Source organism: Phaseolus vulgaris, chromosome 2 (genome assembly GCF_000499845.2).
Source record: "Phaseolus vulgaris cultivar G19833 chromosome 2, P. vulgaris v2.0, whole genome shotgun sequence".
Lineage (NCBI taxonomy): Eukaryota > Viridiplantae > Streptophyta > Magnoliopsida > Fabales > Fabaceae > Phaseolus > Phaseolus vulgaris.
In genome coordinates, this window is record NC_023758.2 from 30571288 (window position 1) to 30588043 (window position 16756).

The 16756-nt window shown below is 35.0% G+C and overlaps 2 protein-coding genes across 2 annotated transcripts; both read left to right on the forward strand.

The window, feature by feature from the left end:
* Nucleotides 1–4100: 4100 nt before the first annotated feature.
* LOC137811363 (uncharacterized) lies at nucleotides 4101–7482 on the forward strand. The gene is made up of 4 exons (XM_068613062.1): nucleotides 4101–4637; nucleotides 5031–5267; nucleotides 5368–5585; nucleotides 6774–7482. Exons 1-4 carry the CDS (start codon nucleotides 4395–4397, stop codon nucleotides 6952–6954), a joined length of 879 nt encoding a protein of 292 aa, XP_068469163.1. The 5' UTR covers nucleotides 4101–4394; the 3' UTR covers nucleotides 6955–7482.
* Nucleotides 7483–12069: 4587 nt separating this feature from the next.
* LOC137811364 (probable LRR receptor-like serine/threonine-protein kinase At1g12460) lies at nucleotides 12070–16048 on the forward strand. The gene is made up of 2 exons (XM_068613063.1): nucleotides 12070–14189; nucleotides 14275–16048. The coding sequence occupies exons 1-2, from the start codon at nucleotides 13027–13029 to the stop codon at nucleotides 15764–15766; spliced, it is 2655 nt and encodes an 884-aa protein (XP_068469164.1). The 5' UTR covers nucleotides 12070–13026; the 3' UTR covers nucleotides 15767–16048.
* The last annotated feature ends 708 nt before the right edge of the window (nucleotides 16049–16756 follow it).

Sequence of the window (16756 nt, forward strand, 5' to 3'; positions counted from 1 at the left end):
ATGGCATGACTAAGAATTCATAGTGGCCATCAATAATGCGAAAAGCTGTTTTGTGAGTGTTTTCTGGAACTAGAAGTATTTGTTGGTACCCAGAGTGTAAATCTATTTTAGTAAAAACAGTAGCTGAACCTAACTCATCTAGTAATTCATCAATGGAGGAAATGGGGAAGTGGTCACGAATGGTGGTTGCATTTAGGGCTCTATAGTCCATACAAAAACGCAATGTTCCATCCCTTTTTTTATTAAGAGCACTAGGGAAAAGAAGGGGCGAGTACTGGGTTGAATAATACCCTTATGCAGCATCTCATAAATGAGTGAGGTAATAACTTCCTTATGGTGATGAGGGTATCGATATGGTTTCACTTTGATAGGTGAGGTATTAAGTAACAGAGGAATATGGTGGTCATGGGGTCTTTGGGGAAGTAACCCACGTGGTCTTTGAAAAATGCCTTAATATTCTTAAAGAAGTGATTGGATGGGTGAGAGCAAGTGGGGTTATTACATTTTGTTTTTATGGGTATAAGGGAGTTGGTTTGTGGTTCCACCAATAAAAGGTGTAAGGAAGCAATAGAATTATTAGATAGGCAGTGACAAAATTGGTGATAAGTGGTGGTTGATGGGGTGGTTGGAGTGGAGGCTTGTAAAGTGACATGTTGGTTGTTGTGTAAAGGCTATACTGGGTATTGAAAAATTTGCTTGGATGGATCCTAGTGTGCTTAGCCATTCAATGCCCAAAACAACATCTGCACATTCAATGAGAAGAAGGTTAAAGGGAATAGTGAACGTGGAATGTTGGAGATAGATGTCCACTACTGAGTAAATACCTTGACACTTAATGAAAACGCTATTTCCCACCATTATTGAAAGGGGTGGGCTGGGTGAGATGGCTAGGTTTAAATGGTGGGAAATGCGAGGTTAAAGAATGTTGTGAGAGCTACCCGATTCAATAAGGACGGTTACAAGGAGGTTGTGAATTAAACCTGTGAATTTAAGGGTTTTGGGGGAAATGGTACCTGTGAGAGCTTGAGGTGAAAGGTGAAAGTGGATCGTGTTGGTGGACTCATTAGATGGGGATGTATCCTCTGTGGGGTCAATGTTAGGTATTGGGTCATCCAACAATAATAAGAAACAAGAAGTAGTGCATTTGTGATCGGGAATGAATTTTTCATCACAGTAGTAGCATAACCCTAAGGCTCTTCTTTCTTGCATTTGAGAAGAGTAAAGACGTTTGATAGGGATATTAGTTGATGTTGGTGGAAGGGTAGTGGGTCTGGGTGGGTTTGTGGAAGAGGTTGTAGTGGCAAGTTAATGATAGGACTATATGGGAAAACGGTTCTGTTTGGGTTTGGAATCTCCGAGTTTGTCTTCAATAAGCTTAGCTAGACCAATGGCCTAGGTTATAGAATATGAGTTCAATATGGTTAGCTCTCTATGAATTTTAGTATTCAACCCAGAAATGAAGCAATTAAGTATAGTCTCAGGAGTGAGACTTACATTACAATTGCATAATCGTTCAAACTGCCTTGGTATTCTGTGACTGAAGTAGTTTGCTGGAGTTTGAACAACTTTACATGATGATTGATATATGTTGATGGCCCAAAACGGAGTTCCAAGGCTCTTATGAAGGCATTCCAATCAGTGAGTAGGTTGTTATTGTGCAACCATTTAAACCAAGATAGAGCTTCTCCTTGCATATCAAATCCCACTATGGGTAGGCGCTAGTCCGGGGGTATTTGATAGAAAGAGAAATATTGGTCTGCCTAAAAAAGTCAATCTAGTGGATTGGTACCATAAAAAAAAGGAGGTTAAGTGTTGGTGGTTTTATGGTAGGGGTGGTAGGTTGTTGATGGTGGTTGTGGAAAGGAGTGGATTGGGGGTTGTTATGGTGGCTCACGGGTAGGAGTTTATTCTCAGAATGAGAAATGGTTGTTACCTGATCCATGAGGATGTGAAGGTAGAATGACGATGATTATTCTTTATTTCTAGGGTGGATTATGTGTTAGAGTTGTCCTCTAGGTGGCCTTAAATCAACACGAGTTGTGCTTGAATGTTGTTGATGATCTTTTCTATGTCTTTGGAGGCTGGTTTGAGAGGCATGATAGCACCAATTTGTTAGGCTTTTGCTATTGCTATACTAAATTAGGGTTAACATAAAAAACTTTTTTTTTGTCTTCATTCATACTGCTTAGTCCCTTTTAAGGGTAAAAGTAGGTCATGAGTCTTACAATTCTTAAAGAAACAAAATATTTTAAACTGAAAAATACATAATAATAATGGCAGACTTCTCAAGAGTAGCATGAGCCTATCCTATAAAAAATCTTTCATCAAATTGGATTGCTTTTTGGACCTTATGCTTATGTATGACCCATTTTATTAAGATGTCTATGATTATAGTATAATACGTTTTCTAGATGAGACATCTAGATTCTAATATTAGAGTATTTCTATTTGCGTTATGTTTAATTTCCAAAATACATGTATACTCTAATATTAGAATCTAGATGTCTCATCTAGAAAACGTATTATACTATAATCATAGACATCTTAATAAAATGGGTCATACATAAGCATAAGGTCCAAAAAGCAATCCAATTTGATGAAAGATTTTTTATAGGATAGGCTCATGCTACTCTTGAGACATCTTGCAAGGTTTTAATTTTAATGTATACATGTATTTTGGAATTTCCTTTTAAGTTTCTTACTACTTCATGAATTACAACTTATGAATTTAATGAAAGAAAATATCAATTATTAATTTTTGTAAATAGCTATCTTTCACTCTTCCCAAGATAAAATTACTATTTTAATTATATTGTTTTCTATCATTCCTCTTTTCCAATGGATGAAGAACCTACCAATTATGGTTTTTTTCTATATTCGTTTCTAATGTGCTTCTTTTGTGCATTTTATACTCTTAATAACAAAATAGAATTTTGGATGCATAAAATCAGGACATTAACTGAGGACATTAACTGAAAAGAAACATGCTGTGACTTAATTGAATGAAACTCAATGGGACATTAAAGTCTTCGTGGTCTATCCTTAACGAAATTGAATATACTTAACGAAATTGAATATATTATATAAGATTGATATATGGTAGTGTGGTTACATGAATTAAGATGAGAAAGATTGAGTAAATGCAATTATATAACTTTCAATTGTATGTTTTGTTTAAGATTTGTAAAACATAAAACCAAACATAATTAAAAACAACAACAAAAATTAAAAAAAGCATGCTAACAATCTCGATTCCAAAAAATTGAAAAATGGGCAACCAGACATATCTAAAATATACAAAAAAAAATTAAAAAAATGTGCTTGATAACAAGACTTAAACAAAGTTTGAAAAAAAATCATGCAACATTTTAGAAGGCCACCGACAGTGATTCTCAAAGATAAATATGGTTGTTGTTGTTATTAGTGAACATTTATTTTTATTTTTATTTATTTTTATGTCAATAAAAACATATATTTTAGCTGTGTAATTATTTCAATTTTTTTAAAACTGCATTTAATTACATAAATAATTTCATTAATGAATTAAATTAATTCAAAATACATAAATAAAATTATAACATTATATTTAACTATTTTTAAGAAAATTATTTAAATATATCTGACTACATTATTGTTTAAATTATCCGAAATGAATTTAATTAATAAATAAATAAATAAATAATTTTATTATCCAAATTTATAAAAATTAAAAACACAATTTTGTTTTAGTTATAAACATGCATGATTCAAAAGAAAAATAAAATTGAAACGTGAAATAAATAAAAAAAAAGTAAGACGTGCAATCAGGCATGATTTAATAAAAATAAAAAATGTTGGTAGCACGATTTTAACAAAAAATAAATAAAAAAACTTATTTTCTTATCTTAGAATGAGACCGAAAAAAATCATGAACTTCTTTAATATAAAGTGGTGTTTACAAACATTAATGTAATTTTAGAATAACAATGATAACTTCATACTAATTTCATTCATCCATTTGTCACTTAAATAAATTATTATAATATAAGATTTTATTTTAGTGCAATTGTAGAGTGATTGATTTTATTATTTAGAATGTGAAAGAAAGTTTTTTCTTTTTTAGAAAAAGTCTTCCAATTTGTGTAATTTGAGGGAGAAATTGCACTGTAAAAATGCCGAGTTCCAAATGGTCAAAACGTTCAGAGGCATTGATTTGATTATATATTATTATAAAATTATTACCATTATTGTAATCTTCTTCCCTTAATTTTGCGGGTGTTAGCGGTTGCAGTTTGTGTTGTGCTGAATCCAAACCGTTACTGGGCCCAACAAATCGCTGAGACTGCGTTTTCATCTCCGGTGGCGTTGAAGCCACCGTTGACACCGTCGAATCCATCCGAGCCTTTCAAATTCCAATGACATATTTCAATGAGGATGGCATTCACGTCGACGGTGATCACACGAAGGACGTGATGCGTAATCACGACGGAGGAGAATACATCAAATTGAGGTGGGACCCCCAATCGGAGGCCCCAACCACCACCGACCGGAAAGGTTCGCGTCTCTGGTATTGGGTCAAATCGGGGCTCTGTTTCCTATGTCTGGGTCTCTTAGCTCTCGTTGCCATCAAATGGGTTGGCCCATTGTTCATAGAAAAGGTTTCTTCTTATTCTTCCTTCCAAATGCCTTATGCAATGCGTTTGCATTTGCATATGCTCTTTTTTTTTGTTCTTTCAATGCAATGTGTTCTCAATGTTCACATCATTTGTAAATTGTACATGCACTTCCTTAAGTTTTCTTGCAATGATCTTTAATCAGAATTGGAATCCCCTCTTGCTAATCTACATAGTAAAAGTTTGTTCTAACGATAAGTTTAAGTTTTACAGATAAGATTTCAATCGGCGGGAAGATCGTGTTGGTAATATAAGTTATAGAAATGAAACTTATTTTGAAAGAGAATATCATCACAAACATATTTTGCACTTGTAAATTGGATTATTGAATGTTGAAACTCCTATCTCAATCTCATGATGCGTTACTTTTATTTTCAGGCGATTATTCCGATGATAAATTGGGGGACGAACAGATTCAGTTCTCTGGAGTTAGCTGTTGTTGTGTTTGCTACTATAGCGTTATTCCCTACCCTAGTTTTGCCATCCTCGCCTTCTATGTGGGTGGCTGGGATGACATTTGGTTATTTCTTTGGATTCTTGCTAATTATCTCTGCAGCAGCAATCGGAGTATCACTTCCTTTCATGATCGGTTCAATCTTCCATCATAAAATTGAGGTACATGTGTTGTGACTTTAGTTTAACTTGGTATCTATATTCATGCGTTTGCCTCACATGTGCTAATAATTAGGACTCGACATTTCATCATTCTTTGCAGGAGTGGTTAGAAAAGTATCCAAAGAAAGCTTCTCTGCTAAGATCTGCTGGTGGGGGAACTTGGTTTCATCAATTTCGAGCAGTTGCTTTAATCAGGGTTTCTCCATTCCCATACATACTGTACAACTATTGTGCTGTGGCAACCTGTGTTAAGTATTGGCCTTACTTGGTCGGATCCTTGGTAGGAATGATGCCAGAAATATTTGTTTCAATCTATACGTAGGGTCTTCCTTCTTCTCTCTTTACTGCACTCTTTATTTTACTACTTTCCTTTTGTTACGCCTGGCCATTTTCGTACTGTTTACTTTTTGAATATCTAATAATTGTGAGTAGATGTAGAAGTTGCCATGTGCATCAGAAAATATAGAAGATGACGAGTTTTTGCTCAATTTTGAGTGTCCATACTCTACTTCGGTAGTTCTGTAGTTGGTTCAGCTTACTTTGCCTCCCCCAATATGAGTATATTTCACCACAGTAAGGAGGATTATTTCAGAAAAAGATAACTTCTTAGACCATGACACATATCATTCGTTGATAATTGCTTCAATTTGGTGTTATGATTTTAACACGTGATATGATTGAGATTCTCCAGCCTGCTTTACTATATATATATATATCCTTTGCTGTAAATTGTAATGTTATTGCTCATGATTAGTCAAATAATATAAATATATCTGGAAATGATTGGATGGATTAATTAATCTTATTAATAAATATTGGCCTAGTAGTGGGGAGGGATTTTGGAAGTTTTCGTGAGGTTATAAGTTGAAACCTAAACTGTTTTTGTATGCCCCAAAAATATCTGTTGCTAAAATTGACATAGTCTTTCTATTTTTCTTTTTTAATTTCGTATGTCCCGAGATTTTTCTCACCTTTGGTGTTTTCAGTGCGTGAAGTCTTTAATCATATAAAACTTCTTATTTGTAATTCAGACCAGACTCAACGATTGTTTGATGTCTTCAGAGTTTGTTCATTTAATAGATCAATACCTGTTGATCCGTTTCCATTCATAAATGTTACACTGTTATCTTTGAAACAAGTACATTTTTAATTGTGTAAATGTTTCTCTGTCCTTGCTATTTTATGATTTTCTTTGAGCAGTGATGTGTTATTAGTGAATGTTATGGAGTATTTCCTCTTAGTCCTCCTCTCCCCTGGGTCATTTTTCAAAACTCAATTGCACTTGAACTGTTATTTCTTTGCTCGGCTTCTTCTATCTCCATTAAAATCTTTTTATCAGCTAATACCAGTGATGATTGCCCTTAACTAATACTTTCATCGTTGCATTTTGACATGTATTCTTTGTTGTTAGCCATTTCAAATGTTGATTTGTATATACTGTTTACAAAGGTAGGAATTAAGATCTAATGATGCGGAATATCATGAATTCATTGTCTTCCACTGCAGGGGAATTTTGATAAAAACATTGGCTAATGCTACACATCAACATCACACTCTATCTGCAACGGAAATTATCGTCAATGTTGCTGGCTTCTGCGTAACTGTTGGTACAATAATCTTTTTCACCGTCTATGCTAAGAAGAAGCTCAAGGAGCTACGAAAAGATGATGATCTGCTGTTGAAATAATATAGTAGGTTTAGTCTGGGTTTATTTGCTGGCTAAACGAGGCAGTTATTACCATTATCTTATACTGGCACATGTTGATGATGCACACGCACAATCGACTGAGGTTTAATTTTCTAAGTAGCCTCATCTATGGGAGGGTTTAAAGTCCAATTTTTTAAAGGCTCACCGCAGAACAAGCTAACACGGCTTACATCACCATTTCTATTTTTTTTTCATTATGTTGCCCGCAGTAACTGTTTTCTGTGGTGATGCTTCCATCTCATTACACTATTGGCATGTTTGGATCTACATCTTGGATGTGATTTTGCACGTCTTGAATGTGCGATATTAAAAAAACTATCCACATTCTAGATGTAATTTTTTCATTCTCATTGGATTTCCAAACATTCTGTGTATTAATGAAATGGAATTCCAACTTTTGGAGTGGTCGTTTTTAACTAGCTAAGTTTTGTCTGTGTGTAAGTCAAGTATATTGTTGTGGACTTGTCATATGATCGATTCAATGTTATAGTCCTCCTTATTTTCTCATTTTTCTTCGAACCTTTTGTTATGATGGAAAGCACAATAACCAATAATATAATATTTTTTGCACATTACAATGAGTAGTTTGTTTACACTCTATTCAATCAACGATTCTGAATTATTTTAGACTTGCTGGTTATGAAAGAGGAAAGATAACTATTCAAATAAAAGAAGTGACATAGTGAGGTCTACCTTAAGTTTTTGTTTGGTAAGTGAAAATACAGCACATGATTAAAAATAAAACTAAGGAAGTTTGATTGCAGAGAATTAAAAAAAGTAATTCTAAAACACAATAGATTCACCGGTATTTACTATTTTATTTGTTAGATATTTGTCTGTCTTTTCGTCCTTTTTTTTTATTTTGTAAAAAGGATGAATTTTTGTGAGTGGTTCAAGAAGAGAGAGATTAAATAAACCCATTATACACCACCATAATTCTGAAAAATCTTTGAACCTGAAGAATATTTTATATTTACCATCTATTCTATTTCTTTCCTTTATACCATATAAACTTTTGATCTGATTTCAAAATCAAAACTTTGACGGGGAGAAATGAGTTTGTGTGAGCCATGAATTTCTTCTCCTACTCCTTAATGCTCGACCGTTTTAGATTCTCCCGTGTACGATATTTTAGGTTTAATGGACTGGATTCAGATAAATTTTAATTGAATATATTATATCTATGTGTACGATTCACGTGGGATTCGTTCATTTCCCTGAATTTGACAAGTTCTATTAATGTTTCCTGTTTTTTTCCAGCTACATACTTGTCCACTAATGATCTCATATCTTCACTGGTTTGTCGTATAGGTGTATCTATCACACACCTTTTCTGAATAATTGTAAAATGTAAATAATCTACTAAAGAAAAACCATAGAAATCTGCGTTAATGAAAGCTCCATGCAGGAAAATTGGAGTCTGCATGACATCTTAATTAACTACATAAATATCTTTTAAATTATAAGAAATGCAAGGATTAACATGAATTACAGAATTAGAGATGGGTTTTCCAAGAGTGAAGATTTTCTCCATCATCATATAATTCATGCTACAACTTTCGTTAATGTTTCTAAATTACAATTTTTTTTCCTTTTAAGATTTGTTCTCAAATGAATTGGAACTAAGAGAACGATTTGAGTTACTCCTCGATCGGTCGGTCTGCACTTTCTCCCTTCCTCTCTGAATGAACTTCTCCTTCTTCCTTCTTCACTCTACCTCTCGGTCTCCGCAAAGTTTAGGCTCAGATGGTACCTGCAAAAGACACTCTGACGCTCAAGTCATAATTCAGTATTTGGCACTCGCTACCCTAAACACTGGGTAATGACGTACCTAATTTTTGGAAATTTGTGTTTATTTATATGATTATCATGAGCCTTTTTTATTAAGCTAGATTAAAGAGTTGAATCATGTTTAAGAGTACCTAACTCTTGATCGTTAATTAACCTCACTAATTCTACATAGACGTAATTATCTTTGTGGTTATGGTGTCGGTCGACTTAGATCGAATGTCTGAGTAATATGTCATGCGGTCTACCAATACAAGATTGGTGCCAATGAGATTACGGTAGCAATTGGGTGTTTTTGAACTCCACACATTCCTCTTATTGTCTTATTTGGGTCTCTACCCAATCACAACTCTACATGAAATAACAATATCATATTTATTTCATTTGATTGTAAAAATAAATTTTGTTTACTTTTCTAATAAGTAAACATGTTATGTGTTGTGAATTAGTAAATTGACTGTAAATAAGAAAATAAATGTCTCAATAATAATTAAATCACATGTGCAGAAAAATGATGTATCAACTTCACTGCTAAGAGTTCCTTGTATGCTAAACAATGTTCTGCCCATGTAACTTGGGCGTGGACACGAAAATACGTATAATCTCTAAAATGTAAGACACGGAGACACAAATCTATATATTATATAATTATAAATTATATAAATTGACAATAAAGATTTATATATACAAGTAGGTTTCAATTTTTTCTGTAATAGGAAGATATCTTTCATAACTGGTTCAAAATGATTTGTTCCTTATTTTTGTAATCATAATAAAAATTTATACAATAATTTTGATTTTTAAAAAAATTAATGTATTTTTTTTTAAATTGTGTTAGAACCTTATTAGAATTGTCAAAAATTCAATAAATATTTTTTGAATTGGATACTTAACTGATACGTGTGTTCGATACGGACACATAATTTAAGAGGTGTGTCCAGTGTCCTCCTATAAACTATTAAAACCTTCTTATATTTGTATGTATATATATATATATATATATATGTTTTATATATGTTTTGTTTATGTGTTGATTCAAAAGATAAAAGCTTCTTATTGTGTACTTTCGTTTTATTTGAAGTGTGTTTAGATATTAATGTATGTCTTTAAAGTTTTTGAAGTTTGGAAGGTGGGTTCCAGTAAGTGTAAGAGTGGATGTCTGAAACAACATATAGGGCATACACTTTTTATAGTGTTGTGGTGTGAGATATGTTCATGTGTCCTGTGTTTTTGATTGAGTGCGGCACAACTCAATAGAGCAATTTGGGTTTGTTCTCCTTGGTTGTATGTGTTGGTTCATTCATAAAAAAAAAAACGTTAGAAGTGAGAATGACGCTTGTTGAATATATTACAGGTGCTTAAAGTGTCCTTTAACAATTGTCTTAATGTGTATCCACTGTTTCACAAGACATAAACACACAGGTGCAGATTCGAATTTGATTGCAAGATGAAATGGGGTGCATGACGTGGATTCCATAAATGACATTGAACTGTTGATGTCAGTTGGCCCTCTTATTTGTTTTCTTTTGGGGAACATGGGTCAATGTTGAGGTGTACTCTTTCTGGGATGGTCTATAAGATAATATAGCCACACAGTCACTAACCAATGATGAACAGTGAACTTGTTAGATCAACTTCTCTCTTCTTAGTTTAAGCATTCACCTTATAGAATGTTGAATTCAACATGGAATTAGAGGTTGTAGAAGTATAATTTTGCAAAAGAAGACACAAAAGGATCCAAAGATTAGGAGAACCTGGTGATTAACGGTGCCAAAAATAGGGTTAGTCCGAACCGTTTTGATTCATTCCATCATTGACTCGTTAAAAGCAGGACAGACTAGACTGATCCATTAAGATTATACGGGTTGAAATTGATAACTCACTCGTCATAAGGTGGATCTGTCCATCCTATCTTATCTTATTTGTGGCTCATCAGATTAACAAGTTAGACAAATTAAACCAATACATATTAACGAATTCAAAATGTTAATGTACTCCATCTAAATTATAAATTATGATGGGTTAACCGGATAATCCGACGAGTTAATCCATGTCATGGAACACAAGAGGAAAGGATGTGTGTAAAGCATGACCTTTATTATTATCATTCTTACTTATTACATTAAAAAGGCATTCAATCAAATGCATTTTTCAAACCATGGAAGCATGGAAACCTAGCTTTTGGAGATGTTGATTTGTGCTTACATAGTATGTGATTTGCAAAAGTTGGTCTTTTAAACCGTTGATTAAGTAAGAAAAATCCCCTTTACATAAAAGGAAAAGAAGAAAAGAAGTGAAGAGATTCTTGTCCCTCTCTACTGCTCAAATGCTAAAAGACAGATTTGAACAAAAGGGAATAACGTTTTAGAGAAGGACTTTTCAGACCATTGAAATACCTAATAAAGAAAAAGATAAAACGTTAGAAGACGAAATGGGAAGGACCAATCTTTTTCTATTTCAATCGGACGCCCACAGTCATCTATCGCCAGAAGTAAATGCCACGTGTCAAGAATCAGACCACCTACGTATTTTTCTACTTTACCTTAACTATTGGACAGAATATTCTCGTAATAATTTCAGTCAAACGAAAAGACCTAATAATAATTTTCATTAAAATATAATAATGATTTAACTATCAACTTAATTCTTTTCATAACTGTAAGCTTTGTAACGATTGTGGTGCATTATAGTTACAGGACTTATAATACCCATGTTTATTTAACTAATCTAGCGATTCCGTGCGTCAACAACTACTCATGAATATTTATTTTAAATTATCAACTGATTATCCAAGTTTTTTTTTAAAAAAATGCATTCTAAATAATGATGCAGAAATTAATTTAAATAAGCTTATTGTGTTAATTTATGAGATATTTAATTTAAATATTAGTTTATTATTGTGAAATATATATTTAATTTCAAAGATTAAATAAAGTTTTAAAAATATTATTTTTATTACATGGATTAAAAATTTCTATCTTATCATTTTCCAAATCTAATTTATTTTCATTTTTATTAAATTAGACATTTTTGTAATTTATTATATTACACAATTAATTTAATTTCTTATATTAAAAACATTTACTACAAATCGTATCTTCATTTATTCTTCTTTTTATTTCATTTTTTACTCCTTCTGGTTCCAAACAAAACATAAAAAAAAAATAAGGGTAATTAATTACACTAATATAAATATACAAGTGTAAGCAAATGAGGTTGGAAAATGGTTTGAGGTGAGTATTTTTCTTTTGTGTTGGCAATGCAGCTGCTAATTACGACGAATTCCAACGAAAAGTGTCGCGAAGGAAACGGATAGATAGAATAAAGCAAGGAAGGGGCCATGAAACGGTACTACAGACAAACAAAGACACTCCCTAACTCTTTTCTTTTCCACTCTCATCTTCTTCTTCCTTCAACTTTTCTTTTATTTCCCCAATATTCCTACTACATTACCCGTCTCCTCTTGCATATTTATTGGGATGGTGTTGGTGATAGCGACGGGGGAGGTGGTGGCTTGGTTGGTAGGGAGGAATAAATGCCGGGTAAGAGAAGCAGGCCCTACACAGCAACACAAGAGATGGTGGTGAGATTAGGAGGAGTAGTAACTCAGACACAGATTGGGTTTTCATTGTTGAAGGGCATCATTGGCTTATAAAGTCTAGAGAGAGAAAGAGGGTCTCTCCAACTCTCTCATGCACGTGCTTCACCCTTCATTTGGTGCCAATCTCTGAATTTATACCTATTAAAAGAACTTTATTTAATTCCCTCCCACTGTCTCACCTGCTTCCTTTCCAGCAAAGGTACAGCCACCATTTCCACCTTCTTCATTTCACCACATTTACTCTTCTCTTCCCTCCATTCCACCCTGCCCTCCATTCCTTCTCTCTCTTCCTTCCCCAAAAGCTCCCATTTTTATGTCACCCCACAACAAACAAACCATTAAAAAACGCGGAACATGGCATGGGCATTATTGAATCTTTGTTCTTCGTGCTTATACGGACAACCCAGAAGGAAAAAGCAGTGAGAGATTAAACGGGTACTCTCTTTATTCTCTCTTTTTTTTCTGGGTTTGTTTCTCTCTCCTGCAATTCCAGTCCTCTGTGAGAATGCTCCCCGTCGGTGATGATCGTGATGTTTTGTATCTTATTGGACCTACTTTACGATTACCCGAAACGTTGTAGCTGAGGAAGCAACACCTCAGAATCGAACCCACTTCGGTTGTGAGAGCTATGATGTCAAAGGGGTGATCACATTGTTTCGAGCATGAGAAGACACCGTGCTATTCATCTCTCTCATGCTCTACTGTGCACCGTTTTTTGTTGTCTTGTGACGGCTTCTGCAGTGACTGAGAAGGAAATTTTGCTTGAATTCAAAGGAAACATAACGGACGATCCACGCGCCAGCTTGAGTTCTTGGGTTTCAAGTGGGAACCCGTGCAACGATTACAAAGGTGTTTCGTGTAACTCTGAAGGGTTTGTGGAGAGAATCGTACTGTGGAACACTAGCTTGGGAGGGGTGTTATCCTCGTCGCTTTCGGGGTTGAAGAGATTGAGGATATTGACGTTGTTCGGGAACCGTTTCTCGGGTGATATTCCAGAAGGGTATGGTGATCTTCACTCACTGTGGAAGATCAATTTGAGTTCCAATGCTTTATCTGGTTCGATCCCTGAGTTCATCGGTGATTTGCCTAGCATTCGGTTTCTAGATTTATCCAAGAATGGCTTCACTGGGCAGATACCTTCGGCTTTGTTTCGGTACTGCTACAAAACAAAGTTCGTTTCTCTTTCTCATAACAACCTTGCCGGTTCAATTCCTGCCTCCTTGGTGAACTGCTCTAACCTTGAAGGGTTTGATTTTTCCTTCAACAACCTTAGCGGGGTTGTCCCTTCGCGGCTTTGTGGCATTCCAAGGTTGTCATATGTGTCTCTGAGAAGCAATGCCTTGTCAGGGAGCGTGCAGGATCTCATTTCCTCATGCCAAAGTCTGGAACATTTGGATTTTGGAAGTAATAGATTCACTGATTTGGCTCCATTCAGTGTCCTTGGAATGCAAAATCTTACCTATTTCAATTTATCGTATAATGGGTTTGGAGGACATATTCCTGAGATCAGTACCTGTAGTGGGAGATTGCAAATCTTTGATGCTTCAGGGAATTTTTTGGATGGGGAGATTCCCTCCAGCATAACAAAATGCAAGAGCCTAAAGCTTTTGGCGTTGGAGTTGAATAGGCTGGAGGGGAATATCCCAGTGGATATTCAGGAACTGCGAGAACTAATAGTTATCAAATTGGGTAATAATTCCATTGGTGGAATGATCCCCAAGGGCTTTGGCAACGTTGAGCTTCTTGAATTGCTGGATTTGCACAATCTGAACCTCGTTGGCCAAATTCCTGATGATATAAGCAATTGCAAGTTTCTTCTTGAGCTGTGAGTTTATAACTTTCTCTAACTGCTATGGATTATGTTAAATCTTCTGAATAAAATCTTAGATCATTCTTTTATGTGGCTGCAGGGACGTTTCTGGCAATAAATTAGAAGGTGAGATTCCTCAGACTCTTTACAACTTGACAAACCTGAAATCCCTTAACCTACAACATAACCAGCTTAATGGAAGCATCCCCCAAAGCCTAGGAAACCTATTAAGGATTCAATACCTAGATCTGTCACATAATTCACTTTCTGGCCCAATCCCTACTTCCCTTGGAAATTTAAATAACTTGACACATTTTGATCTCTCATTCAATAATCTGTCTGGTTTCATTCCTGAGATTGCAAACATACAGAGTTTTGGTGCATCTGCATTTTCCAATAATCCTTTTCTCTGTGGTCGTCCTTTGGACACCCCTTGCTTGGTAAACGGAGCTTCATCACCTTCATCTCCTGGGAAGGCTAAAGTTCTAAGCACCTCAGCAATTATTGCAATTGTCGCTGCAGCTGTAATTCTTGCTGGGGTTTGTTTGGTGACCATCATGAATATTATGGCACGTGACAGAGAAAAAGAAGAACCGATTATGATTGTTGAGAGCACACCACTTGGATCAACAGAATCAAATCTTATAATTGGAAAGCTGGTTCTCTTCAGCAAAAGTTTACCATCAAAATATGAAGATTGGGAGGCTGGTACCAAAACATTGCTTGATAAAGAGTCTTTGATAGGTGGTGGATCAATTGGTACAGTCTACCGAACTGATTTTGAAAGCGGGATCTCAATTGCAGTGAAGAAGCTCGAGACTATGGGAAGGATCAGAAACCAGGAGGAATTTGAGCATGAAATTGGGAGACTAGGCAACATTCAACACCCTAATTTAGTTGCTTTTCAAGGTTATTATTGGTCCTCTTCAATGCAGTTGATTCTATCAGAGTTTGTCCCAAATGGGAATCTCTATGATAATCTACATGGGTTGGGCTATGCTGGAACCAGCACTAGTAGAGGAAATAGGGAATTATATTGGTCCAGAAGGTTTCAAATTGCAGTGGGAACCGCAAGAGCCCTTGCTTATCTCCACCATGACTGCAGACCTCCAATTCTTCATCTCAACATTAAATCCTCTAACATACTCCTAGATGACAACTACGAAGCTAAGTTGTCTGATTATGGATTAGGAAAGTTACTTCCCATTTTGGATAATTATGGTCTGACCAATATCCACAATGCTGTGGGATATGTTGCACCAGAGTTGGCTCAAGGCCTGAGGCAGAGTGAGAAATGTGATGTTTACAGTTTTGGAGTCATTCTTTTGGAGCTGGTTACAGGGAGGAAGCCTGTGGAAAGTCCAACCACAAATGAGGTGGTGGTCTTGTGTGAATATGTAAGAGGTTTGTTAGAGACTAGCTCAGCTTCAGATTGCTTTGACAGAAATTTACTGGGCTTTACCGAGAACGAATTAATTCAGGTTATGAGATTGGGACTAATTTGTACTTCGGATGATCCTTTAAGGAGACCAAGCATGGCTGAGGTTGTCCAGGTCCTTGAATCCATTAGAAATGGATTGGATTCCCATTAACCAGTTTGAGTTTTTCCATGCAGTAGCTCAGATGGAAGTGATTGCTTAATTTTTGTTAAATTCTTCATGGACAGGATATCAGATTTAGGCATACATGGAAGGAGATTTGAATCAGGATAGACTGTGTATGCAAGAGGGCAAGGGAGAGAAGGATGTTACTCGGCACCCAAAACCTAAAAAAGACAAAGGATAAAAATTCTTTTGTATTCTTTTTTATATTGCCATTATTTTTTTCATAAAATTTGTAACTTCTGCAAATAAAGGCATTTGTTTATTCCATTACTTGGCGTGTTTTCCAGCATGAATCAAAACGGGCTGTTATTCATTCCCTACTTATACTGTTTTGGCTTCGGTAACATGTCATGAGGGATAAACCACTGTATGTGAAAATGTCGGAGTTCACACATACCGTTTAATGATATGACTAAAATAGAGTATATGTCTTAGTGCAAACTTCATCTTACAGTTATGTGACTTTTCTGGTCTATATCTTTTCTTTCTTTTCTGTGCCTTTTCTCCCAAGAGCTAATGCATACCTGTCATTACTCCAAACATTGTTTTTCTTCATATGGACCATGTCTATTGGCTCTGATTGCAGCACTCTACGATGCCTTATAAAATGTGCAGTTTCCTCATTCTTCATGGACAAAGCAAACAAAACTATTTTTGCTTAGGTTGTCTGCTGAAGTTGCTATCAACATTAGATTTTATCCATCTTTTTGAAGAGGAACTCACCTGACAAAACGACTTCAAGAACTCCTTAGGAGGAGATACATCATAAAAAAACTCATCAAACTTCCTGTATCAATCAAGAATTGGAAAGCCCATAGATACTATTAAAATAAAGTACAAATAAGTGTTTTGCACTAGTTTTATAGAATTAAATTATGTCTACACCAGCTTATAAGAAGGATATTTTATTAAACTCTGCCTCAATTTTTTCAATTATCACGCCGAATATTAGATATGCAGTAGGACCTTCGTACTGAA